This window comes from Fringilla coelebs, assembly GCF_963513975.1.
Source record: "Fringilla coelebs genome assembly, chromosome: 8".
In the NCBI taxonomy this organism is placed as follows: domain Eukaryota; kingdom Metazoa; phylum Chordata; class Aves; order Passeriformes; family Fringillidae; genus Fringilla; species Fringilla coelebs.
Genome location: NC_140066.1, coordinates 29,595,710 through 29,622,429, shown reverse-complemented (window position 1 = coordinate 29,622,429; position 26,720 = coordinate 29,595,710). Strand labels below are relative to the sequence as shown.

The 26,720-nt window shown below is 36.4% G+C and overlaps 1 protein-coding gene across 4 annotated transcripts in view; it reads right to left on the bottom strand.

Annotated features, from left to right (window-relative positions):
- Nucleotides 1–26,720, bottom strand: part of ATRNL1 (attractin like 1) — a 431,089-nt gene that overhangs the window by 372,351 nt on the left and 32,018 nt on the right. For all 4 annotated transcript variants that reach the window (XM_084210857.1, XM_084210858.1, XM_084210859.1 and 1 more), the window contains 6 exons: nt 19,581–19,664; nt 17,595–17,708; nt 16,981–17,109; nt 13,704–13,912; nt 4,036–4,210; nt 2,850–2,937 (listed from right to left, as the gene is read on the bottom strand). In XM_084210857.1, coding sequence (XP_084066983.1) covers nt 2,850–2,937; nt 4,036–4,210; nt 13,704–13,912; nt 16,981–17,109; nt 17,595–17,708; nt 19,581–19,664 — 799 coding nt within the window. The remainder of the gene's footprint in view (nt 1–2,849; nt 2,938–4,035; nt 4,211–13,703; nt 13,913–16,980; nt 17,110–17,594; nt 17,709–19,580; nt 19,665–26,720) is intronic.

Here is a 26,720-nt window from a genome sequence, read left to right as displayed (position 1 = left end):
ACATCAGCTTGCCTCCTTCATTTCTATCACCAGTCTCAAAGAAACAAACCTCCAAGGCCAGCCAACCTTCCAGTGTCTTGGGACCAGCACCAACAGCTCAATTAAAGGCTAAATGCAACCAATTTTGGTCATACTACCGAAAACTAACTGAGCAAAGTCCCAGAGGTGACCACATATACACCTTGTAGGCAACTCCCATTCTCCTTAATTCCAGGGATCTAGTGTTTTGGAATTTACTCTAACTCCCTGCCTAGTCATGTTTATCAAAGCTATATGTACCTACTCTAAAAACCTCACAAGTCATTTCCTCCAGTCTCTTAATAAGTCTATTTCTTATATAAATTATTTCAAAGTACATTGATATGTTCAGTGTTAAGATGCCAGAAACTACATACAATTTATTTGGAGATGCAGCAGTACCACTTGCTAACAGCACCTTTCCAGTAATCAGCTTGAAAACTATTTAACAGTTTAGTTGGTCTAAAAGCAAGAGCTCTTTTATGCTCTCTCCTCTATATATGCATAAGAAGTTTTGAGGATTTGTTATAACTATACATCAGTGGGAGTCCTCAGATCTTTTTCTCTTCAGAATAAAGAAGAACAGTACTTCAGGTTTTTTTACCACAGAAGCTTTCTGAGGGGAATGGGCACAGTAACTTACTTCATTCTCCACAAAGTCAATCACACAGCTGCAAATTATCTTGCACCACAATCGGGCAATGCTGGCTCTGGCCTCTCACTCCAGCCTAGCACTAGGCTTTGAAATCTCAGAAGCTCAAGTCAAAAACTTAATCTAATTTCTTCTCTGTGGATATTTTTTTTCCTATCAACCATAAAGGAAACATTACACAATTACTGGTACAGAGATGAAAACACAGCTCAAAGCTGCCATCTCTAGGTATTATGTTCTACTGCTCTTCACTCTAAATTACTTTTTCTGTTTTTTTCAAGAGACTGAAGATCTAAAAGAAAAAATATCAGAATGTTATCCTAACAAGTTAATGTAAGAAATTACTTCAGGAAGAAATACTTTTTCCCCTTGAAATTTCTATTATTTGCATGATCAGCTTCTTTTGGCCCATGTAACTTCTGACATTTGACACAATCACTAGTACAAGCAGCATAGTAGTTAATTATTTCACATAGGCTCATTATTAGTGAATCCTAATTGCTAATTAATATCCATCTTTAACAACAGCCACAGCTTCTTCACTACACCTTTGCTTGTAGCTTTCATTATTTTTAATATGAGCTGCACTTCACTGAGATCCAAAGAGATGTCTGAATTAACACAGGTCACATTTAATATTTGCTGGTGAAAGGACTTCTAAAACAGTTATCCTTTAGTTTGGAATGTCTCAAGAAAATATTAGCACCATCAAATAAAAAGGTTGAATTATATTTTAAGTCTTTATTCTGAACTGCTAAATGAGACATTACTCAAAGGTTTCTTGACTAAAACATCCACATTCTACAAGAACTGTAATGGATGAAAAGATGACTATGTAAAAAAACAATTTAAAGTCTAAACATATGGGGATGGGTTTTGAATTTACCAGAATGAGATCCCAAGGACGTAACAGACAGTTCTATAAAAATACCAGTTCAAAGCCAACAGCAGATTTTCAAAAAGCTAAAGTACCCTAAAGAATTAATAGGAAAAAAATTAGATCCTGAATTACATCAACCTCTGAGGTAAGAACACACTAAAGACTGTGATTCCTCCTTTTTCAAAAGGGAAATAATAGAATTAGAAGAGGTAAAAGCAATGGTACAGCATTACCCAATATATGAAATCCTTATAGAGGATAATTAAAAATGGAAGGTATTTTCAGTATGAAAAAGAAATGGTGGAGTGTGTGATGGCCTTACAGAAAATCATGAGTAGTATGAGGAAATAAATGGAGAATAAGAAGTAGGGATTATCAAAATTAAACCAGCTAGTACCAGTTCCTGAAAAGGTTTTATTTCTTAAAAAAATATTCTGGAATTCTTAGGCACAGGATGATTTCAATGTTAAAATCAACACATGGTCGAAAAATTGAAAAAAAAACCCCAATAAACAACAGGGATTCATAATTTTTCCACAAAAATACTACCCTATTTTAGGAAATCCCAGGTGCAAAGTAGGACAGTATTCTGAGGAAGCTTCTGTATGTTCCTGTTGTTTTTTTCTTATAATCTTCCCCAGGCATTCACTGTCACCCATTTTTCAAGAGGTGTTACCAGGCGAGATGAACACTCTGGTCTGACTTGATACAATTCTGTTTGTCCTGCCCTGCTGGCGCTGCCTTATGCAAACAAAGGAAAATTTGCAACAGCAATTCTGTCTTTCTCTGTCACAGTTAACAAGCCTGTCACCCTCTGTAGCTTGTCTCACCGATAGCCCCCTCAGGCATAAGTTGGAGCCTTCTCTCCAGTCCTGTCTCCTTGTGCTCCTGGATTCCCTGAGCAGTCCCCACACCTGGGCCATCGCTCGCCATGGCACTGCTAAAGGACCCTGCTACCAGCAATTGGCTCTGTCTGTCTGTGGGGCTCAGCCCCTGGGGATGGGGCCTAGTGGGCAAGAACACTGCCCACAACCCCCAATTACATCTCAAACACACCTCTGCCTTTTATTGGCAGGTTTAGCTCAGAAGCTTTATGGTCAGCAAAGTGATTGAGAAGTATTGCACAATATCTGTTCCAAAACCCATGCAATAAACTTAAGCACTGAAGAAGAAAACATTAATACAAAATATTTAGAAATTAAATTATCCTCAAAAGTCTCCATTCATGGTGATTCATTTTAAGATCACTAACAGCACACACATATAAATTTATTATACAGAACACTGAAGAGTCCAAACCTGATACAAAGCAAGAGTATGTCCATATCTCTGAAGTGGCCCTTTGGATACAGGCACTACATTCCATATACTGCTTTCCAAATTGTAGCTAGAAGAGAAATAGAAAAAGAAACATTTTGAGCCTTCGGACGAAATAAAAGGGCTTGCATGCTCAAACTAACTCTGACATGGTAATTTGTTAGTGGGCCAACACAATCCTTTGAACTATTACAACAGTGCACTAACTTGTGACAGTGCACTAAATTTCCCTCAAGCAGAACAGGAGCATCTCTTTAAGGGACACATCAGACACAATCTCACATAACAGAAGTAACTAACAAAAATCAAAAGACTTGTTCTGTTATCAGTCACATAAAAAACCCCACCCCACCAAACTCCTCATGCCCCATGCTTTTGCACTACTCTGAAGATTTACTGTTGGGAGCCTTCCTAAATGTATAGTTGATTTTAGTTTCCATTACATTTTTATTAATTAATCAATGCATAACATTATATAAGAGAAGTAAAAAAAAATAAATGACAAAGGTAGAAAAGAAAAATCCAAAAGATTATGGGATTTTTTTCTATATGATTGCAAATGTGTGGAAGAAAGCAACAGGTAGACAACAACAGGAGAAGTAAACATGCTAATAATATGATAATAAATAGAAACTAACACTTGCATTTGCCATATTTAGAGCCTCTACAGAAGAAGTTACCATCCAATCACCTGGGTCCTATTTACAGCTGCTTCAACTTTGTTTGCAATAGGTGGTAAAATACACACACAGACTGCCATAAGTATAAAAAAGTGGAATACAGGTGACTGCCTGACCCTACTGGGCATGGCACCAGCAGGCAAAGGCACTAAATACAAGTATTCTGTAACCATAAATTAACATCAATAATGCACACGGCTTTCAAAATGTACTGTGTGAAAACATTAGCAGTGAATTTCCTTTACTGTTTTATCATCACAAAGCTCCCTATGTTTTCCAGTTTTTCAAACTGAACTACATACAAACATCACCTACAGTTTGATGTTGCCCATATTTTCACTTTCTATAATCATAAGAAAATCACAAGCATAAAATAAGACCATTAATAAAGAACCTAAAAGAGATAGAACCCTTTCAGCTAAATTAGAAGATAGAATCTCCCTCCCTGGTAGGATCTGTTTTCCCATCAGAAAGGAGAAATCACTCACTTCAAGACCATTTGGAAGGAGCTGTAGTTGAAGGTGTAGCCACCAATCACCCACATGAACTTGCCGTGGAGGACAGCCTTGTGGGAAGCACGGCCCACAGAGGGGCTGAAGGGCTTCACGTTGGGCAGGATCCAGTAGGACTCCGTGGAGGGGACGTTCAGAGAACAATCTGGGCCTGTTTTGTAAACAAATGTGCAATTTGTGCAATCTGTTAGACGGGGATGTTAAAGCCAATAAAGCAGAAACAGGGGAGGCTTAATTACAGATGTCAGGATTGCTCATTCTGATAAAATATGGTGTACACTTTTATGTTTAACAGATGCTCAATGAAAAAATTGACAACATGGGATGTCAATCTAATTGAAAGCATTAGATTAGCTCAAATAATAACAATTCATTTCCACATTCTCAGAAAAGAGACTGTGAGTCACAAATTCAAAGAAAGGCACAAAGCATCACATTTTTAAATGACCTATCATTAGGACTAAAACTTTTAGCAGTGTATGTTACCTTTGGAGGAAAACTATACTGTATTTGAACGAGAATAAGTGTATATCAAAGCAAATCACATTACAGTAAAATAAGTTACAATATGCAGTATACTATATTAAATCTTAGAAGTAAAAATTTGCCTTCTGCATCATTTTTCCAGAGGAAAATAGACTATCAGGTGCTTTATCAAAAGAATTATTTGAATATTAAAATTTTATAACATTTTATAGACCATTATACAAAGCCACCAAACTCACAACTACTACATATCATTTTCAAATGTATTTCAACCAATCATTTTTGTCAAAGTAAGAAAAGTCAGAAAAATGCATAATTTTTTTAGCTCTAGGACTATTATAATCATGAACAGCAAAATAAATTTTTATTTGTTCTGTAATAACAAAAATGTGATATCTTCATCATCAGTTTATGCTCTAGATCTTATGTAAAACCTGAATATATAGGTATATATGTGTGTATATATATACACATATATTAAAATATTCCTGATAAAGGCTATTATTTCAGGGTCTTTGAAGAACCACAGAACAAGTTCCTGTCTGACCATGTGACTGAACAATAAAACAATACACAAAATTCAACACAGTTAAATTGAAAATTAAGTAAGGTACATTTTAGGATCATCTCAGGATAGCTCATGAAAATATTACATCACCACTCAGCAATGGTCAAAATAAAGAATCGTGTCAGAACAGAGGATCCTGTTACCCCACTGCATAAATCTGTGGCTTGTGTAACCTTAGAAAACTGTGTCCTACTTAAAAAGAAGAGATTAGTGCTGGAGACTGTTTACGGAAGAGTAATAAGGATGTTTCAATTACAGAAACCACTGAATTCCTTTGAAGCACTGACTTTTTCACTTGGAAAAAAACATTTGGAAGTGAATTTTAAATGTCTGTAAGTGACAAAAAGAGGGTGAATATGAAGAGCCCACAGTCTGAATATAAAGAGTTGAGTTTTATGAAATACAGCTTGAAGAAGCCATGGTCAAAGCAAACAAGAGGAGACAGCTCTTCATGTAAAAAGTATCAGATCTCTTTGGCAAGGATACAGTCCCCTGGCAAAGGGTGCTCCAGATGCAAAGATTTACATGTGTCAAGGAGAGAACAGACAATTTTAGAATAGAGAGATGCTGAAGTTTACTAAATAAGCTAAATAAGTAATGCACATCAAGTTTACAATAATTTTAAAACATTATCTTGGGGGAATGGGAGCACAGGGAGATTATGTTTTTCCAATGTTTATTGTCATTTTGGGGGCAAATTATTACAGCTACTTCCTATGCACAACAACCAGGCATCCAAAGTGTACATAACCAGCTGTCAACTTTTCCTAGGATACTTCAGAAGAATGATGCCCACTTGTATCCAAATTACCTTCCATTCACTAAACGATGGAGACACTCAATTCCCATAGTTCATTATACCTTCTCCTCAGACAAGATTAATGGTGTCTGAATGAGGTCTAATGAGAGCATGAACAATTCAGTGTATTATTTCTTAAGCATTAATAATTGATACTATAATAGAGTTGTAACCTCAGCAAAATCGTGATTTTGGTAAATCACTGGAGGAAACGCTTAATTTGAATATAAAAGGGTTTTAAAATAAACAATTGATTAAGTATTCTTTGATCAGGGAAGAGCTTAAAATGATGGAAACGGTGCCTGCGGGTCAGGAGGAGAAGCGGGCTCTCTGCCGGTTGTCACCGCGAGCCTTCGGGCCCGGGATGTCGCGGCCAGCAGGGACCCCTGGTGGCGAGCGGAGCCGGAATTCCTGCGGCACATCCAGACAGAGAGACCTGGCACGGACTGCAATAAAATGAACGCAGGAAAACCGCCTCATACTCAGTTAAGAATGCAAAAATCTTAGCCAGATCAGTGATGGAAAGGAGGTCACAGACAGCCCTCTTCCAGCCTCAGTGCTCCGTCAGACCTGAACGACAGGAAAGGTGAGAGGGAAAGCAGAAACACCATTGCACCACAGTCATGGAAAGCCTCGGGCTGGAAGGAGCCTGAAAGATCATCTAGCTCCAACCCCAATGCCACGGGCAAGGGCTGACCACGTTATCCATCTATCGGGACAAAAAATGGAATATACAGCTGCGAAAATGCAAAACAATAGAATAGTACTGGCCTCTATCAAAACATCATTTAAAAAGCAAATTCTTTTGTATGGCTATTGCTTTATAAAAACGAGATAAATGTAGGATTTATGAAAAGCATTTATAGATTTTCCTACTTGAATACATACACCATTATTTCAGCAAAAAGTACATATTCTCTTCAAAAACATTACATTCACTAAATACATACCTTCTGTGCAACAAAGAGCACTACAGCTGCAGAACAAAGATAATAAAAAATATCTTTTTTTATGTTTTATGCAAATATGATTTTTCTCCATTCATTTAAAATTGAGTTTCTTTCTTATCTTCCAAATGTGTCAGTCAATCCACTGGGGGGGGGGGGGGTATGCTTTAAAAACAGCAAACAACTTTATAAACCTGAACTGGAAGTCAATTACATTATCCTCTAAGGTAGGAAAAAACTCTATAGGTTTAAAAAAGTGATTTATCCCCACCACACAAAAGAAATAATCTAATTTCTATTTATTGAGGAGTTTCATGAAAAGCCATAGTAACAATCTGTTCCAGTAGTTTAAGTCATAAGATCAATTTCCACCTAAATGACTAAACATCATCTACTGTCTTCAAACCAAATCTTTTCCTTTGGGAACACAGAAGAAAAAAGCAGAAGTGTTGATGTGTTGAATATAAATTTCACGGTACTCTTCATGCAATCTAATCAAAGCAATTTTAAAAGTATTTCTTGTTTATTCTGGTTTTGTTTGTCTGATCATTTGAATTGAGAATTATTACATTAATATAATTTTTCAACCACCACAACTCAGTGGTTGAAACCAGTCCTACAGTCAGACCAGTTGTGCTGGAATGGCTCAGTAATTCCTTCCTGGCATTTTACAGTAGGTACACCCGTTTACCCCCACACTGCCTCTGCACAGCTCTGCAATATCCATACTGGATATTTCTCCAATCCTGCAAACAGCCTTGCTGAAAATGAGACTCAATGGCAAGCAGAGAGATCCTGGTGAGGTGTCCAGCTAAAGCAGTAGGGCAGCAAGCTGTGCTCCTCCAGGAATGACACAGAAATCCTAATGCACACGAGCTGATGCAGCTCTTGAAATGCCCCTTGGGTGTTGTGTGCTGTTACTCAGCCCCATTTGTCTCCTCAGGCAGGAAGAGAGCATCACCCAAGGGCGACCTGGCCATGGGGGATGCCCAGGCTCAGTCTGAGCAGGGGAGGGCTGCAGGGCCTGCCATGGGTAGGTACAGCTCCACAGCATCCTTTAACTGCTCAGCTCCACATCCCGCACTCAAGAAGATAAGGCCAGATGTCACAGCATTGTCTATTAGAAGTAGGGAAAGCTCTCCTAGTGTTCCATGACTGAGAACAAGTACAGTCTCTGGTAGCCATCACATGAGATTCATCATCTTAAACAAAAACAGGTTTTGCTCCTCAGGCTCTAAAAGAAGCAGGGACTTCCAGATCAGCTGTAGCTGACAATACCCATTGGACTAAAGATTCTGAGACTCCATCCTAATGGCTGCAAGGTACCAAGCTCCAGAATCTCTGCTAACAACTTCTAGAAAACTTGACAGCTCTAAGACAAAAGCCTCCTCCCAATTCCCAAATGATGTACTGATGACCAGTTCCTCCCAAGTTTTCTTCTACCAGTGTTGCTATCACTGTACTTAAGAGACCTGGTCTGTCTATACACCCCACAAATGTTTATAAACAGCAACACTCTTCCCTCTCAGCCTTGATTTTACTTGTTTGAACAAACCATGCTCTGTTAGTGCCTTCCATAGCCCTGTCCATCCTAATGGTTCTCCTTCTGAGTCTGTTTCTATTTGTATTCATAAAACTGTAGTAACAAAACATGAAGCATACCACTAATGCTTTCATATATTTAACTGGAATTTCTGTGAGTGATCATGCTATCAATGCACTTGGCACTTTGGAGTTTGCAGAGCATATAAAAGTAATAATGTTCATTAGTTCATGTTCTAATTGAGATAGACAAGCAAGTTTTCTCCCATGTCACTTTCTACATTTCAATCCAAGACTATAAAACAAATTCTTAATGCTCTTAGTCTCTAAATGTATTAATTTACAATTTATACTGAAGTAATTAAGTCCTACACATTATTTGCAGACTTTTTTGCAGGATATTCTGGTTCTCCTTCATATTTAAAGTACCTTCCACCTTTGTATTAGCAGATTTCATTAGCAGCCTTATAGGTAGATTACAAAAATTATGTAACATTATCAGTCCCAAGCTCAGCCTTCATGGAGCGCTGATACCTTTCCATATGTGTTCAGCACACCCCCTCACATTTCATGATGAAGCAGCTGAGTTCCCCTTACTGTTTCCTGTGTATGCACTGCACTCTTCAGTTTCAACGATTTCCTGTCATCAATTGCTGAGGTTCAGATAAAATATATTGCATTTTCATGTCAATTTTCTTTCAGACTATCTTTGCATGAACTACATTGATAAATTCAGATTTCAACTGTTTTGTTATTAATCACAATATATGTTTCATTATTTCTTTCCTCAAATTATGGTCTAAAACTCTACACAGTGCTGAAGTGAAGCTAACAGGTTTTGAGCTGCATTAATCACTCTCTTTCTAATCTTAAATGAAGGTGATACAGATAATAAAGTAAATTTTGCATCTTACTTTATCAGGGATATCAGCACTATCTACTTCTTGTATTCAGGACAAAGTATTGCTTGGGATCATTATTTTAATCAAGTTCTATTTTAATCATTTAAGTGTATGCCTCTTAAATAAATATTTAGGTCATAGATTTATGCTAAATGGATTACATTTTTCATTAAAACTCACAAATAGCAGGGGGACTCCCTTCCTAAATCCCATGCTAATTAGACATAGAGAGTATTATCAACCCCATTAATGCAGCCATTTAGTGAAACAAATCAAATAAATTCTGCTAAACTTGCTTTCACTAATTGTCTAATTACACAATAAAGGTATTTAGAACCCAAGCTGCATCTTCATTTACCTGTGATGTTCTTTCTCTTGCAATAAGGACACTTGACTTTTCTCACACAATTTTCAGACATTAAATTTGTAATTAAAATAGCTATATTTTGTTTAAAAATTGCACAGTCCTCCAAGCAGGCTTATCAAATTGTTAAATTCCACCTGAAGATAAATCTGAAGAACATTTCCAGTACATATGAAATAACCATTCATTACAAGCCAATTCCTTCCTACCAATTCTATAGACAAACTTTTCTTAGACAACTCTCATTTCTATGATCAACATTAAAAAAAATCTACAAACATGGAGCACAGAAATAGGATTTTAACTTAAAATCGGGGGACAAAAATGTTCCTTGGATATGTGTCTTTATATGCATATACAGTATAAATGCATATATATTTAAGAGACATTTCCCAGACTAAAAGTGTAGTTTCTGCTTCCTGAATTGATACTTGGCCAAGAGACGGCCTGAAAAGTAAAACTGAGACAAAAAGGGCATTATCACAGGGCAGAACAGTGTTTATGAGAAACCCGCTTCTATTTTCTTTTCCTTCCAAAAAAAAGCCTGTCCAAAGCAAATGTTACATCACAGGTTCTCATCTCTGAAGACACACAGACTTGTGTGCTTTCTGTTCAAGAACATTCAGGCCCAACAGGCCAAAATCTCAGATCTCCAAGCATTTGGCACAAGCTCTTCCCAGTGTTGCATTTCACCTGCTGCTGCCTGAAGCTCCATCTCAAACCTTCCCACCAGTTTCACTAACCCAGCACCACAGAAGCACAGCTTTGCTTAATTTCAACGTCGGGGAATAAGGCAGGCCAAACAAGAGAGTTTGACATCAAAGCCTTCCACTGAAAAATGGGAATAAATCCAAATCCAGTGAGTCCTTTCAGGATAACCTGAGTTAGACAGACTTTGACAGAGTTGTTCTGGCCACATTCAAGATGCTGTTAGAATAAATGCCATAGTACCAAGCAAGCAAAACACTGATTTTACACTGCAGTAGTCATAGCTCTTTTTATACTTTCATTGTTTACTCTTCTCCTTACAGAAAGACTCATTTTTCCCTAGAGAGATGTTATAAAATTCAAGCTGCCTCAATTGCTAATGGATTTATTTCAAAGTTAATTAGTTTAATTTCAGAATCTGGTCTTCTGCTACATCTCTGTCTGCTAGGAGCAGCTCTGTAGGGAGAACCCGCTAACTACACATGTTCCAGAAATTTTATTGGTGATTTAACTTTGGATTAGGGCTGAACGCCTGTTTGGGGCTGGTGTGCATTATGTGCAACCCTAGAGCCCATTTTTGGTGTAGCTCCTTATAAAAGGAATGCACTTCCTCTGTTTCCAAACTGTCTCACAATAAAATCCAAAATATAACAAACATGAAGTATCAGATTTGCTTTGACGGTACCCTACTCATCCTCTTTAAAACTAATTTAAAGACACTCTGTAATTCCTCTAATAGATTCTCCTTTTGCTTGCAGTGCTGATGTTCAGTTATCAAAGTATCAATAAAGTTTCTCTCAACTTCAAGAGCCTTCAACTCTTTTTTTTCCCTGTCTACACCTAGGAGTCAGCAATGTTTTCACCAATTTCAAAGACAGTCCAATTAATCCTCTTGAAAGTATCCTTTCAGTCATCCTGAATTTTTTCACCTGTCACAGAAGTTTTTAACTGTTTGGAAATCTCTCTGCTCCTTTATAGCTTGAAAAAATCCAAGACATGGTGTTCCTGGTATCAAAGAGAATCTTCAGGCTGTAAAAACATGTTCAGCAAATGCATTTTTCTATCAAATTCTTAAATAGGTCAAATTGTGCAAGAGCCACCACTTTGGTCTCAGTCAGAGAGATTTCTCTTTTACATGTGCCTAGTAAGTAAAAGAGAGCAAGTCAGTAGTTTTAAGGTGTATTTTTTCCCTCCCTGAATTACATCCACAGCCTTTAGTTAGATAATATCAAGACAGATTAGCCAGGAATGGGACAGTGTAATATGGAACAGAACTCAAGGAAAATACTCCTTAGGGAAAAGTTCAGCCTCCCTTATGTTGGGTGAAAATTTTAAATTAACCAGATTTTCTGTAAATACTAAATTTTTTTCTTACACCAACCACTTCAGGAATATTTAAGATTACTAGCATTATTAAAATTACTTTGATTAAAAAAAAACCCAATACATTCATCTAACTGCACGTTATGTTAAATGAAACACATATTAAAAATCAAAATTATTTCAAATATTTGTCTTTGAAGTCTTATTATGGAAGATTTATTCTGTATTCCTACAACCAAGTACGAATATAGAATAAAGAAAGTATCTACAAGATCCTTGTATTCAATTCCACGAGACATATAATAATTAGAGGATCCTGTTTTTTATTCAAAAAAGTAATTCTGTCCCAAAGAATACCCTAAAGTATTCTCCTTTCTCAAGATACTTGTTTTAAATGTGCAATGTTCTTCAGAGCTGCTCCTTCAACGACAACCACAAGATGTCACCATTGTAAAAGAAAATCTATGCAGTAAAAGAGGAAATTCTAGGATTTATATTCTGAATCAGGGATTCTAATTATTATACATTCAAATCAATGCACTTCAATGATTTTTTTTAATACAGACACTAAAGTTACTCAAAATAAGATAAAAAGAAAATAGTAATAAAAAATGAAACATTAAATTCTCTCCTAAAGCATACAAATCAAGACCCTTCAGCCACTTGGTTTGAATTACCAAACAGAAGAAAAATTTGTCAGACAACAAGAGAAAAATTTATGATTCCATCATTGCAAATAATCTGCATAGAACATAGTATCAGTATAGAAAGTAGAGAATATATAGGTATATATAAATCAAGAAATAAACCAGAGATGAAAGTCATCTCCCAGAGCTTAAGGAAAGTTTGGTATTTAGTACGGAAAAACAATTATATATCCAATCCAGATCATCTGTGACAGATTTTTTTAAAAAAATAATTGAAATCTATGTAGATTCAGTGAAAATCCAAGGAATGATGAAGCAAATTCTCTTCATATGATCTGCAGGAAAGAGTGAGAAGCTAGTATGTCCAGAAATGCTAGGTGAAAGGAAGGCAGCAGTAGTCAGAGTTCTAATTTTATTTTGTGCTTAAAACTTCTAATTAAGTTCATAGCACTCCATCTGAAGGTATAGCCTAAAAAGCATTTCCAAAGATTTGTGACATTTCCCATTTTGTACTCAGGAATTTGACATTGCAAGGAATTCATGCACAACTAACAGGGTGATAGTCTTGCTGCAAATTCTATTCACAACTTCTGGACAGAGATTAAGCTTTCAGGATCTTTTTGTGCACTACAGTCCTGGAAGGTTTTAAAGGACTCAGTAATAAGTCTACTCTATTTCCAGTCAATGACCATATTGCTAAACCACTTCCTTTCTGTGGGTGCACAGACTGCCTTTGAATGATCAACTCATTAACTATTAAGAAGTGAAATGTATTAGAGCTCATCATGACTGTGGAGTAATAGGTGTGACAGCTAAGAGGAGTTAAAAAGTCATTTCCTTTGACATGCCAAAAGAAACAGCAATAAAACCAAACTGAGGCAGGAAGTCATGGGAAGAGGGCATATCAGCTAAGTAATCTGGAGGGATTTTAATATTTCTGTTAAGAGAATGGCAATTTCTAAGCATAGCAAGCTAAGCCAATTGAGACTTGTAACAGAAGTGGTAAACAATAAAAACAAAAATCCACAAGCATCTAGCATAATTATAGCAAGTAAATTAAACATTTAGGATCCTAAATAATTTATCTGTATTGAGAAACAATGATCTATGGTACTGGGAGTAAAACTGCACCACATGCTTTCAGTACATCCATTAGCCCACAGACAGTCTTGCACCATTATAACAAAGCAGTTCACCTTCCTTTTTCCTGTAGAGGCTGCTACAAATCATACCCAACCAAAAGGAGGCAATGGCTACTTTACTTCAGGAAACACTAAAAATATGATGCAATGATGTGACATAAAAGGAGGGCAGGGAGAAAATCAAATTACCTAGACACTAAACTAAGCAAACCTTACCTTGCCAGCTGTCATTGCAGACACAGAGCTTCTCTCCTGTCAGGTCACAGTAGCCATGATCTGGACTCCCACAGTTGGCTTTGCAATAGGGAATGTCACAGGCCTCTCCTTTCCAGTACTTGTCACACTCACAGTACACCCGGCTCGGCACAGACAGACTAGTTGTGCACTTGCCATGTTCTGAGCAGTTATTAGGGCAAGAGTTAATTCTGAAAAAAAACAAATATGTAAGATATCTGACAGTACTCCAGCAGTGTTTGTCATATAAAGTATGTTTTACCATAAAAAATTTCTATTTACTTATAAAACACAAGTTTAATGATGATTTTACAGGCAAATGAGGTGTTGATCCAATCTTACATACAAAGTCTTGGATGCACTCAGGATCACAAATACCTTGCACTGCAACAAATACTGGCTTGAAGCAGAAGAACAGGCCCTGCTTGGACAGATCACCACCTATTTTTGTCCTATATTCCAATACAGGCACTCAGTCCTTTCAAATACTTGTTATCTCTAGAAACAACTGCACTGGAAGTAATTGAGCTTAAACACTCCAGACAGGCATACAGTTAAAGGGTTTTCCTGAGTAACTTTGGTCCATACTATAAACAGTGTGCCTAACATCTGGGAAGAATTAAAGAGGGAAGGACAAGTAAGGAAAAATACAAGATGGCTAACAGCCTGAAACTACTTACAGGTAGCACTTCATTCTTTGAATCCTTAATAAAAGGGCCACCTTAACTCTGCTGTCCAAGATGCAAAAACAGGAGAGCCCAGGCTGAAAGAAGTCTATGACTGTTCTGGGAGTTTGCATTTCTGTGATACACCCTACCAAACACTGAGATCACAGGCAACTGGAGTGCAAAATTTAGCAAAGTGGTTCCAGAAATGCAGGCAACTCCTTCAAATGAGAGAAGATGGAGGACATGGAATACGTGGGTCCAAGAGTTTCCATGAACTCAGGCAGTATGTGCTTGATGAAGTCCAAACAGGGTTTGAAACGCTTTTTGATGACTCACAGCAAACTCAGAATAAAGTGTTACTACAATCCTCTGCTGATAATACAGACCACTCCCTGCAGATGTGAGATGGATACTGTTCACAGACTTCCTTGCTGAATGAAGCTCTAACTGAATGAAGAAAGAGCCGTTAAAAGTTAGCAAGGAATTGTTAAAGGCTGGCCTTTGACAGTATGTAATTGTGGTAGGGCAGCAAGGAGACATTTTTGTCTTCTAAAGACTCACTTCTCAAAGGACTGATTCTGTTACACTGCTAAAATAGAAAATTCCACATCTGACCATCATTCCAAATCTCCTGGGGGTTTTAGCTGGTAGCACACACGGCATTAAAACCACTGAAGGCATTAACAGCTGTATGCTACAGCTGCGAGGAACCTCTCCCCCAACCTCACAGGGAGTGTTCTGCAGGAAGGTGAACAGTTAAGTTTTTCCACCAGGGGATGTTAGTTGGAAAGCAGACCATTTCCCACTCCAAGTGGTTCATTAAGGATTGACAAACAAAATGAGAAAAACTGGATCAGCAGAATTGGAAGGAAGTTGCCTGACTCCAAGGAACAGAAAATTTACTCAGACTGTTCTGAAGCAATTACAGTTGTTTGCTACTGAAATGGCACTTTGGTCACAGATTTTGTGTTCCGTCTTCCCCAAAATTAAGGAATACAAGTGGTCCATCAAGATGAAGACAAAAAGTAAGGACAAGGGTAAGGGAAGCAGAGTGCAATAGACTAGTGACAGAAGCAAAGTTAATGCAGCCATAAAAAGTAATTGTAGGTACTTCTTTATCATAAAAATGTTACTGTTGGTTCATTAAAAAATGTTTTAAAAGTATCCATTGCAATAACAGACACAGAAGAACAGAGTACATAGAATTTCATGAGTTATATATGTAATGGAATTAAAAACTGGCAAGTTTTTTCATTTATTTTAAATCAACCAAAAAAAAAAAATTAGGTAATGATAATGCAGCATGCACCACATTACCAAGTAATGAAAGAATGCACATACACTCATTTCTTAAGAATGCCAAGTCTAATTGCCATTTGCTCCCAAGACAAATAAAAAAGTGTAATAAAAGCTTCGGGGATAACTGAAAAATGTAACTAATTACAATAGAAAGTCTGCCAGGTGATTGCATTTTACTGATGTCAACTGACAAAAATTAAAAATACCCAGTGTTCTAGGCAGCTATTTCCAATGCAATATATATTGTGAGGTTTCCCAAACTTTGAATAGCTATTTATTATCTGGCCAAAGGTGGGCAATCTGCAGCAAATTACAGCAAGAATCTTCCCACAGACAGTGTACCAAGTATTGTGCCAAGAGCAAAGCTATGGCAAGAAACACTAAGAGGAATTTTAAACTAATAAAGAATATGACGAAAATATTGCATGTACTTCAACATAAGAAATGCAGTGCTGGCCACCACAACCCAATAACTGCTATTTCAGAATCTGAAGGGATTGAGGGAGAGCAAGAGGCATATCTTCAGTGATGGAAAAATTCACATGAAAAAACAGGTCCAACAGCACCAAGCAATTCCCTCTTGAACCAAGGCAAGCAATATAACGAGATGTTGCATTGTATCACACGAACATCCCAAATGAGACAGAAGTTGCAAACAACTGATGCATATAAAAAGGAAAAGGCTCAGGTCTGCCAGATGCATCTTTGGAGCTGTTGACACTGAAAAGGAGGCACGACAAAAGCAATCATGGTCATACCAGATTAGACTTGGCCATCACAGAAACTAAAAGACACAGTGCAGATAAGATCTACAAAGGCAGAGTGTAGACTGAGATGGAATATGGGAGAGGAAACACCCATGAGGAGGAGAAGAAATGGAATAAAATCTTTGTGGCTGGCACAAAAATCCAAGTGGAACTGTTTGGAATGTTTCAAAAGCCATAGTATGTTCAGCAAGAGAAATCAAGCAACAGATGATCCCAGTTCAAGAGAAGGGAATTTATATGACAGCAGCTATAATCTCCCTTCTAGTCCATATGACAACTATATATGTTGGATAAACACTGGAGGGGATACATTCTAGTTCCATATGGCACAGGAAAAACTACTCTGGGAATGGCCATGTGACTTCACTCAAAAAAACCATAGTCTGTCTCTAGGAGTTTTTTTCCCCTAACTCCTACCTTAAGAATTTATTACAAGCCCAGCCCCTGATTTTAGACACTTAGCACTGAGTATGACTCATGCTATTGAAAAAAACAAAGGTAATTACCTAGTACAAAAATACTTACGAATAAAAAATGTTAAATCCCGTGAGGTTATAAGCAGCATCACTAAAGAAGTGCAGCAATGCATAGCCAGATGTCGTAACCACCTCAGGAACAGTTTCATTTCCACGCACTTCAGGGACTATTAGACCACTGGAAAAGAGAAGGAGAAAAATGTTTTTAAGCAGTCTTTGGTATATTTAGGGGGGGGGGGGGAAGGAAAAAGAGAGTTTGGTATTCTGCTGGTTAACTATATAAACAAGATGACTTATAAATAAAAATATTTAACTTTTTTTAATAGAAGGTATACAAGGTTTATAAAACTTATATAAAACTTGTCCATGTATCTGCAAGTAAGTCAGGGGTTTCCAGCAAAGTACCTGTGTATAAGCATTAACATTCCATTCAATGCCAGCAGTAAGTATCCACATAATGGATTTCTGCTATGATTATCTAACCAAAACTGTAACATTTTGGAATGCATTCTAATACAACTTTCCATACATGTTCCCATAATATTAAGATAAGAAAGCATTCTAACTAACATATTAAAGCCTCTAATGTTACTTTTTTCCCCAATAACTGAAAATGTCCATACATGGACATACGTGGACAGTAATATTAGTAAATACACTCACCTAAATACAGCTATCAAAGGTGCATATATAGAATCTCCATCATATACATACATATGGTCCCAGCTACATTCTGTGGCAAAGTGATTAAATCTTAATCTTAGTATCGCATTTGGGCTGAAAAAAAAGAACATTGATGTAACACATTTACAGAATTACTGAGATCATAAGATCAAGAACTCACAGTAGAATTGAACATGCCAACATAACTCTGTTAAACATTTTGAGTAGTAATTAAGTATTTCAAAGTGTTAAGTAACAAAAGCCAGGACAAGAAAATATTTCCCTTTATCTTAGAAAATTTAAAAATAACATATTCAGTCCACAGCTAATAATCCCTAAAGTTAATGAGAAGTGTCACTTCACCAGATTTTATCAGGGTTCAGAACCACAGATTTAGAGCAATTAAAATATCTCATTTTAATACACTAAATTTACTTTACAATGTCAGGACTATGAACTTTAAAGAATCCTTCAAGATAAAATCACCTACACATCCTCTTCCCAGTATTACACTAATTATTGAAAATAAAAATCTTAAAACACAAATCTAAAATTGCAACCAATGTTAGTGCAAGTGCCTGCCTCCTACCCTCTGCCAACACATAGGAAATGCCACTAGTGACATTTTGACTGAGGTCCAAATGGATCTGTAAACTTTTTGGAAGGGGAATTTCATAATGATTATTTTCTTATAGTTCTCCTTGCTACTGACAGGCTTGAGTACAATTTGTCAGTTTGGAAAACATATGGGGTTTTGTGACAGATCCTTTGGAGAAAGCTCTTTGTTCATTTTTTAAGATGCAGTATTATACACATATGTGATATCCTTGTGTGCTGATATTTGGACATTTGGTTGCTTTACTCCTCCCCAGACTGTGCAGCACATTGATTTCTCCAGCTTCCCACTCTGCCATCTCCTGAGAGCAGGAGGAATGGAGTGAGGAGCGACTTCAAAGCAGAGTTTGCCTGTGGGGCTGAGGCTTCCACTTTAGTGCAGTGCAGTGCAAATATTCCTGAGCAAAAAGAGAAGCCTAGCTAGGTCAGACACATATTCAGCTGCAGCTTGGTCTTCTAGATAATAAAGATTCAATTTACATGATTTTGCAAACACTCATAACTTCACTGCTGCTTTGTTTAAATTACTGTCTCATATAAGCAGACCAAAGTCAGAGCAGGTAATTTCTGAACTGCAGCAGTGGAGCAGATATCGAAGATAACTGGAATTATGACAACATGGAAATACAGAAGCAGTTAATTTTATTCTAGAATTGTGAACTAGAGTCAGCAAAATCCTAACCCATATCCTGGAGGGGTGGAATCCTCCTGAAATGTAACCAGTTTGTGCCATTAACACTCAGCCATACTAATTAATGTGTCTCATTATTTCTTCAGGCATGTCTGTGTGTTTTTGTGCTGCATAAAATGGAAAATTAATAACAGGCATGAGGAACCTAAAGTGTAGGCATAAAACTATTTCAAAACTAAGTACATGAGGAACTGTAGAATGCAAAAGAAAATGCTTTATAGAAGCACCAACTTTTGAGGAACACATAACTGAAAAAGCATTCTGTACTTGAGGCCATTGATGATTTATCACTGATATGAGTTAAAAAAGATAAGTCTGGTAATGAATTAAATAAAGGGATTCTGTAACTACTTTTGGATCTTATGGTACTTAAACACCCAACAAATTTATCACAGGGTTTTGAGGGCCTGCAGCACCAGCCAAATATCAATGTCAGCCTAATTTTTGCCAGCAATTTGAATAGGAATGAAATTCAGCCAACTCTAAGCAATCCTTAAAATCCTAAGACCTTTCTTTTTAATTCTATATAATATGTAAACAAAAACCAAAGCAAACTAACAAAACACCAAACTGTTCATATTATACCCTCATGCAGTCTCTGTGCCACAAGTTCTTTTGATCTCTAGAACACATAGTACCAAACTGTTTAGAAAATTTAGGCTATGAAAATAGATACTTACTATCCTTCAATTAACCATGTGCATTTAGTTTTATATTTGTAATTTATAGGTCCATCTGTTAAATATCCAGAAGGTTCTGTTAACCTACAAGAGGAAAAACAGGGCTGTAATAAACCAGAGTCAACAGAACACGAATCATCGACATGCCAATAGAATTTTCTTGATTGAAAGAAAATTGGGGTGGGGAAAACAGTCAAGTCTCTCTTCATATTTCTCATCAAACTATTTATGCTCATAAAAACTTGAATTCTGATTGTTCTAATATCATTGATTTGCTTTCTTCCCCCAGGCATTCACTTGTATTCTTTCTAGTTCAGTAGCAAATAATTTAAATTATCCTTTACACAAAATGGATCCAAGCCAATTTAAGGGGGGCTTGTTTAAGAGCTTTTTGGTTTGCTTTGCTTATTTGCTCTGCCATTGCCTTACAACTTACTTCTGAAATTAGACAACACCAGCCATACAAAAACTCTCCCAGATCAAGACAAATTAAGATATAAATTTGAATAAGCACATCTGTCAGCCTGCTGCTCTGTTATTCCTACTCAGTACCCTGTCTCTGCACAGTGCTCCCCAGTGATTATCCAGAAGGATAAATCCCTGCAGATTCTCCACACAGCATCACACCACTTTCAATGACTTGCAACTCAGGGACACTTTCAGTCCACAGCTGTGCCTCTGGGTTCATGTTTTATACCACTCAAAATGTAATGATCTGTGTTTTATTTCCCTTCTTTCCCTCCTCTGCCCCTTTTTCAACCTGAGAATTCCTTGCTCACTGCTTTTAATAAATCTTTTGTATTCTCCTAGAGCCTGCTGAGATGCAACAGAGATCAGCATATTGTATCCAAGATGCAAGTGAACCATGAATCTGTACAGTAGCATATTATTACAGTAGCAATAATATTTCCATTTTATTCTCTATTCCCATTTAAGGTTTTATTTGCTCTTTCAACAACTACCATTCTGACATTTGAAACAGAAGTATCTGCTGTAACTTTTTTTGAGTGTTAATAGCTCAGTATTCATCATATATAGAAATTCCTTTTATGAAGAGAGAGAACCTTTTTCATCCATTCATATTTATTACTTTGTAGTAATCTATGCAGTGATAAAACAGCAGATGAAATTCAATAATCTATTAACATAAAAGCTTTCTGAAAAATCCTGGTATCTTCAACACATTGCACCTTCACTAATCCATTCTACTTTCTGCATCCTTTATGATTATGTTCAGGCCTTAACACACATCTCCAGTGGCCTTACTCCACTGGGAGTAACAGTGGGAAAACAGATCATCTCACTCTTTAATAACAAATAACAGCAAATATAAAAACATCCTCTCATTTCTTTCACTATATTAAGGAAAGAAAATCATTAAGAATAAGTATCACTAAACAAGAAAAGCTTTCTTCTGTTTTGTGCGCTTTTTTTTAATAAAAGGCAGTAATACAAAATATTGCAATCAAAATTGTTTCAGTGCTGTCATATGATTTATATACAGAAGTAAAGTCTTATTTAGCAATCCACAGAACTTACATTTTCCTGGCAGAAGAGTGAAACATTACAAGTACTCATTTGCAGTCATGACCATTGCCTTCCTAGTAGTTGTACAGTGCACTGGAGGTGACTTACAAGAGTTGTTTTTATTAGATCAGCCCTTGGTACTAGTAAAGTACAAACAATTTCCCTTGTCTCCTAGGATGGTAATTTTTTGATAAGTAGTTTCTTTTGGAAGAGTAGATAGCCTTTGAAACAGCCATTTCACTTTGTTGGGGAAAAAAGTAAATAAATAAGAGCACAGCATTACTTTGCAATAATGTTTGTAGAAAATTGTAAGATAAGGGCTTGTTCTTCTTAAAATAAATACATACCAAGACTGATGGAAATTACTGTAAGTTTCTTGAGTCATACCAAGGATTTTTCTGCATTATTTTTCTTTCAAAGTGTTATCAAATACCAAATCCCATAACTCACAAAGATAAGCAGTACCACTTTCAGGCAACCCCTTGCCCAATCAAGGGCAATATTCTCTTTCATATGAAGCCAGGTATTCATCAGCAGTTTCCCTCTGTGGCTACCAGTGATTCTGTCAAATAACCACAATCCAAACGAGTCACCCTGACTACGCACTCATGAGTCACAGAGGTGCCTGCACTGCACCCCACTCCTTGCTCACCACTGAGGAAGCCTCAGTGATGAGAGGAAGCCAGAACAATTTGTGTGGCCTGCCCAGGCATCACAGGTTAATCCCACCCAGACTCCAACCTCCTAAACAGATCTGACACACAGGGGAGTAGCTGATGCCGTGTATTGTCATTTGAAATTGCACATCAGCTTTCATAATATTCTTAACAATATTTTTTCCTAGTTGGCAGGGTTATAATCAAAGACTATAAAGAATTAGAGGGTGCATGCCAAGAGAACATTTCCCATCTCAGCATACTCTAAAACAGATCTACCAAACAACAGAAAGACGTCAGGATGCTGGACATTTAAAAGCATCCAGAAGGACCAGTGACAGAGCAGTCACTCACCAAGGTAATCAGTGAGCAATAGATTCCATGAAATATGTGACACTACAGGGTTTCACCTAGCAGACAGACACACCAGAAATGCAAGGGCTAAAGCCAACACAGGGCAACCAAAGAGATGTTGACATTCCCCTGGAATATTGCAACTGCTATAAAATAATGGCAAATAAAGAATTTACCACTGCAGATACTTCATACCAAGACTGATGCATTTCAAGGAAAAAAGTACATTCTAGTTCAGTCAGAAATTATTGGTCCAAAGTGAAGGAGCAGTCAGATGAAATCTACGCCTGCAATACATAAGACGTCAGAGCAGGTTATTAAAATGGCCCTTCCTGCTGTAATATTTATAGAGCTGTGAAAAACGCAGTCTTGTCATCTCCTGCATCCTCCTGCAAAAAATAATACCACCAAATCTTTTAGAGAGGGGCACTAATTTAAACCAGAAAAGTTATTGGCTATTTTCTGTCACCAGCAGAACATGAAGATCCACAAAACTGCTGGTAGATGGACAGAGGTCTGATTTATAATATCAGTTCTTTAGGAGAAACAAAGCATAAGCTACAAATATTCACTATTAAATAAAGAGTTATTAAAATTAATTTATGTCTATATTACTTAGTATCATATTTCTATTGATAATTTTAAGAAATGTTGAATTATTTTGCAATTCCTACTTCAGATGTATCTGAATACACAATATAGAGCATATTTTGCTTCACAGATCCATCTCAGTATCAGTACTGGTGTGTCAGTCAAGAGCTATTCTCTCCATTGCTGAAAAATTTTGCTCCATCTCTTTTTCATCTTTTATGAAAATATGTTTTATTTAAAAGAAATAAAAATCAATAACTTTATTATTGATCAATAACTTTATTAAAAATCAATAACTTTAACTTCAAAGTTAAAAGATCAAGTTCTTCATAAATAGAAGTACTGGCAACCTTTCTAGTTGAGACCTTGTGCCTAACATTTACAGCAGGGAAAGAGACTGCACAGATCTGAGATCAGCTGAATATATTAATAAAGAAGGGGAAAAAATTTCAGACCACCTGACAGTACAAGCCTGAATCAGTGAGAAAGAAATGCAGAAGTGATCAAGAGGCCATTTCTCATACCACAATATTGAATGACAGACTAAGAAGGTTTTCCAGTATTTTTTCAAAGGAATATCTGAAAAACAGTATGTTCTGAAAAACCCACAAAGGCAGATTTTTGTTTTCCAGGCATAAAGCATTGACTAGCACCTAACAAAAATTCAAAGAATTTGCATTTGATTTTCCTGCATTTTTACATTCATTGTATAACTTGCTGCTAGTTTCTTTTTTTTTTCACATATGAAAAAAGGATATACTGAACATACTGTAGCTCTAATTTTTCTTCTTATCAAGAGGAATAAATATTCAATACATTAAGGAAATATTTGCATATGCCAATCACACTCCTCTACTTGTTACATACTGCTTTGCAGTAATAGAAGTTATATTTAGAAACACAAAGGATACTCAAGACTTCTCACATGCTAAGTAATCACAGGCCTGCTCTTAAAGAGGTTTCTGTATATTCATTGACAAAGTAGCAGTTTCTGTTGCAAAGTGAAAACCCTAGTGACTAATTCAGTTCATCCTGAGTCCATCTTTCTAAATTATTTTGAACAAAACCATGCTCCAAAACAATCCAAAAATCCCAGAAAAGTAAAATCAAGATTAGAACACAAACAATTTTTCCCCATGAGGAGATACCCTGTATTTCAAGGAGCTTAACACTTGTGTTAAAAAAAAAAACCACACAACTAAATTAGCTGGAATATCATCTCTGATTGGTGCAAAACATTAATTTAAGGTGAATTCTGGCATGTGTTCTGTTTCTGAAAAAGGTTCTATAGTGCCTTTTTGCATTAGTCCCCAAAACAACAAAGGATTCTGCATAGGAGTAGATGTTGCTTTCAAAGTCCAAACTTATATGGCATCTTACTTATGCAATGTATTTTCAATTACATAAATGAAATCTGTTCCCTTGCTTGGGCTGCACAACATTATATAAACTCACAGAACACAGACCAGGACAGCTTGTTTAGAATAGGATATCTGAATATGTGACTCTGAGGGAATCTACAAAGTGACTTGAAATGTGGGCATAGTTTTATAAAGACCTGGTAAACAAACCAGATGCAGAAGATAAAAATAGTATTATAATATTAAATGAAATATTTATTCTATTTTAAAATAAAATGTGAAAATACTGCATTAACTACTCAAGAATTTTCTTCTACCTCCTCACAAAGTGACACTTGACTTTTTTTTTTTTACCGAAAACCCCATCAATTGGCATTTCATTTACAACATGCCCTAACACCTATCCCAACTATATAATATTATTATAATTCAGATTATATTGAAATCTTTTTTCAGTTATTTGTCTAATCTGATTTTAATAATTCCAATGACAGAAGTCTACAATGTTCCTAGGCAATTTATTTTAGTAATGGCTTATTATTAGAAAGTATTTCTAAATGTCTAATTCACATTTTTTTCTTACTTACATATATTTCCTGAATGTAGACTTGGAAATCAGCTAAAATTCTTCCTCTTTCTTTTCAAAAGAGGAATAAAGCAATTTAATCTAGCAACCCTCATGAGTAATTTCTAGACTTCCTTCTTCTAGAATTTTTCCTTGTCATCTGCACCTGAAAATGGTATCTACTTTACCAGCTGTAGTCTGACCAGCATAGCAACCACAGAATTATTTAATATACATAATGTGGCCAGTTCTCCTGAATGCAAGTAGAACTGCTTTTATGCTGATTTGTGTACAACCAGTAATTCCCCAAGATTACCAACTTCCTCCACAGGAGGAACTAAATGATATTACTCTAGCTCACCTAACTGAGATTAATCACACCCACTCAAGTGTAGGAATTCAAATCCAATTCTGCCCCTATCAGACTGTATTACATGGGATCAATGCAGCTCACATCAGCTGGAAATTATTGCATGGAAAATTTCATTTATAATCACTTGCTCAGTAGGAAAACCTAGTTTTCTTTCTCTGATGTAAGCATTTACTTAAAAGATTGTAACTTCTGGTCACACTACATAGTGAGGAACCCTACTCAAACAGCAATGAACTCCACAAGAAAAGAAAAAATTCTATTTGTGTATATTTGTGATAAAGGTCTTAATAAAAACACCTGAAGCTTTCATAACAGCCCTTTTTCTATTACTCAGCTACATCAACAGCTTCTGAATATTCATATTAAGTATTCATTCACCTTACAAAGCATAGCATACCACTAGCATAAAGGCAGTACTAGTAAAAATTAAAACTCCTCTGCACCCATGGTCTCCATCATGACAGTTGCATTAATTTTTTATACTATAATGCAAGTCATTCAAATAATTACAACATGGCACGATTTTTTGTGTTGGCTAAAACACAAAACTAAGCCTAAAACTAAGCAGTTGCCAGATACCAGCACTGTGAATTAGAGGCACTAAAGCAAAGTTTTTTTCCACATGACAGTTCTAAATATTTAAGTCCAAAGAAAAGTAGTGATGAATAAAGAGCCTTCTACCTTCCCTTCATGTAAAGAAATTTTCTCCTTTAGTTTCCAGTAACAGCCCATGTCAGAATGACCCATTTCAAGCTTTTTTGACAAAAATGATTCACAGAATTATAGATGAATAGTCCAAGAGATAAGGTGAATAACAGACACAGTAATCTCTCCCACTGCACCAATGATTGGAGTATTTTCATTTAAAAGCTTGATACAAAAAGGGAGAAAATAATTCTACTGAAAGTATAGCTGCATAGAATAGACCTTGAAAAAAGCCATCCTGACTTCTGTCTTCAGATTTTTCTTCAGATAAGATGCAATACATTCCTTAAAATATGTGACTATAAGCCAAAACTATCTAAAAAAAACCAATCCAAACGTTGATTGACTGAATCTAAGCAAAGAAATGCACCATTACCAAGAACTGTGTCACTCCCAAACATTCAGAAGTTAACAATAAAAAGTTTTTATGCTACTTAGTTGTACACAGATGGACTTACACATAATATTTATGAAAACTTCCTATAAAATTGAGTGGAGTTGAGTCAATTTACAGAGTTCAACGGCAAGCTCCATGTTTTCTACAGAACCACTACACCAATTAACAGTTCAAATCTTGCCAATATTTTCCAGGTGGCAGGGGCTCTCCATCTCAACTTGGAGATCAGTGCCTTTTAAAAGATACTGCAAATAGCACAATATCCTCCATTGACCTGGAAAAAAACTTAGTGAAAAGAAATGAAGTGAAAGAAATGTAGCTTCACCTCTCTTATCTGGAACACTATAGACATTTCATATTTCCTATTTTAATATCACGGTTGGACAAAATCATATAGACAAGCACATATTCTATTAGAAATGTTCAGGCTACTTTATAGATGGCATCCAAAATTCTGCCTATAAATAGGCCTGGCACCATGTTTAAATTAAAAATTGATAGAAAATCAAGTTGGCATTTGATACAAAACCAAAACATGATATAATACCCCATATCACTCTCTCATCTAAGTATGGCTGTAAATGCTACTCCACATATAAAATCCCAGAGGT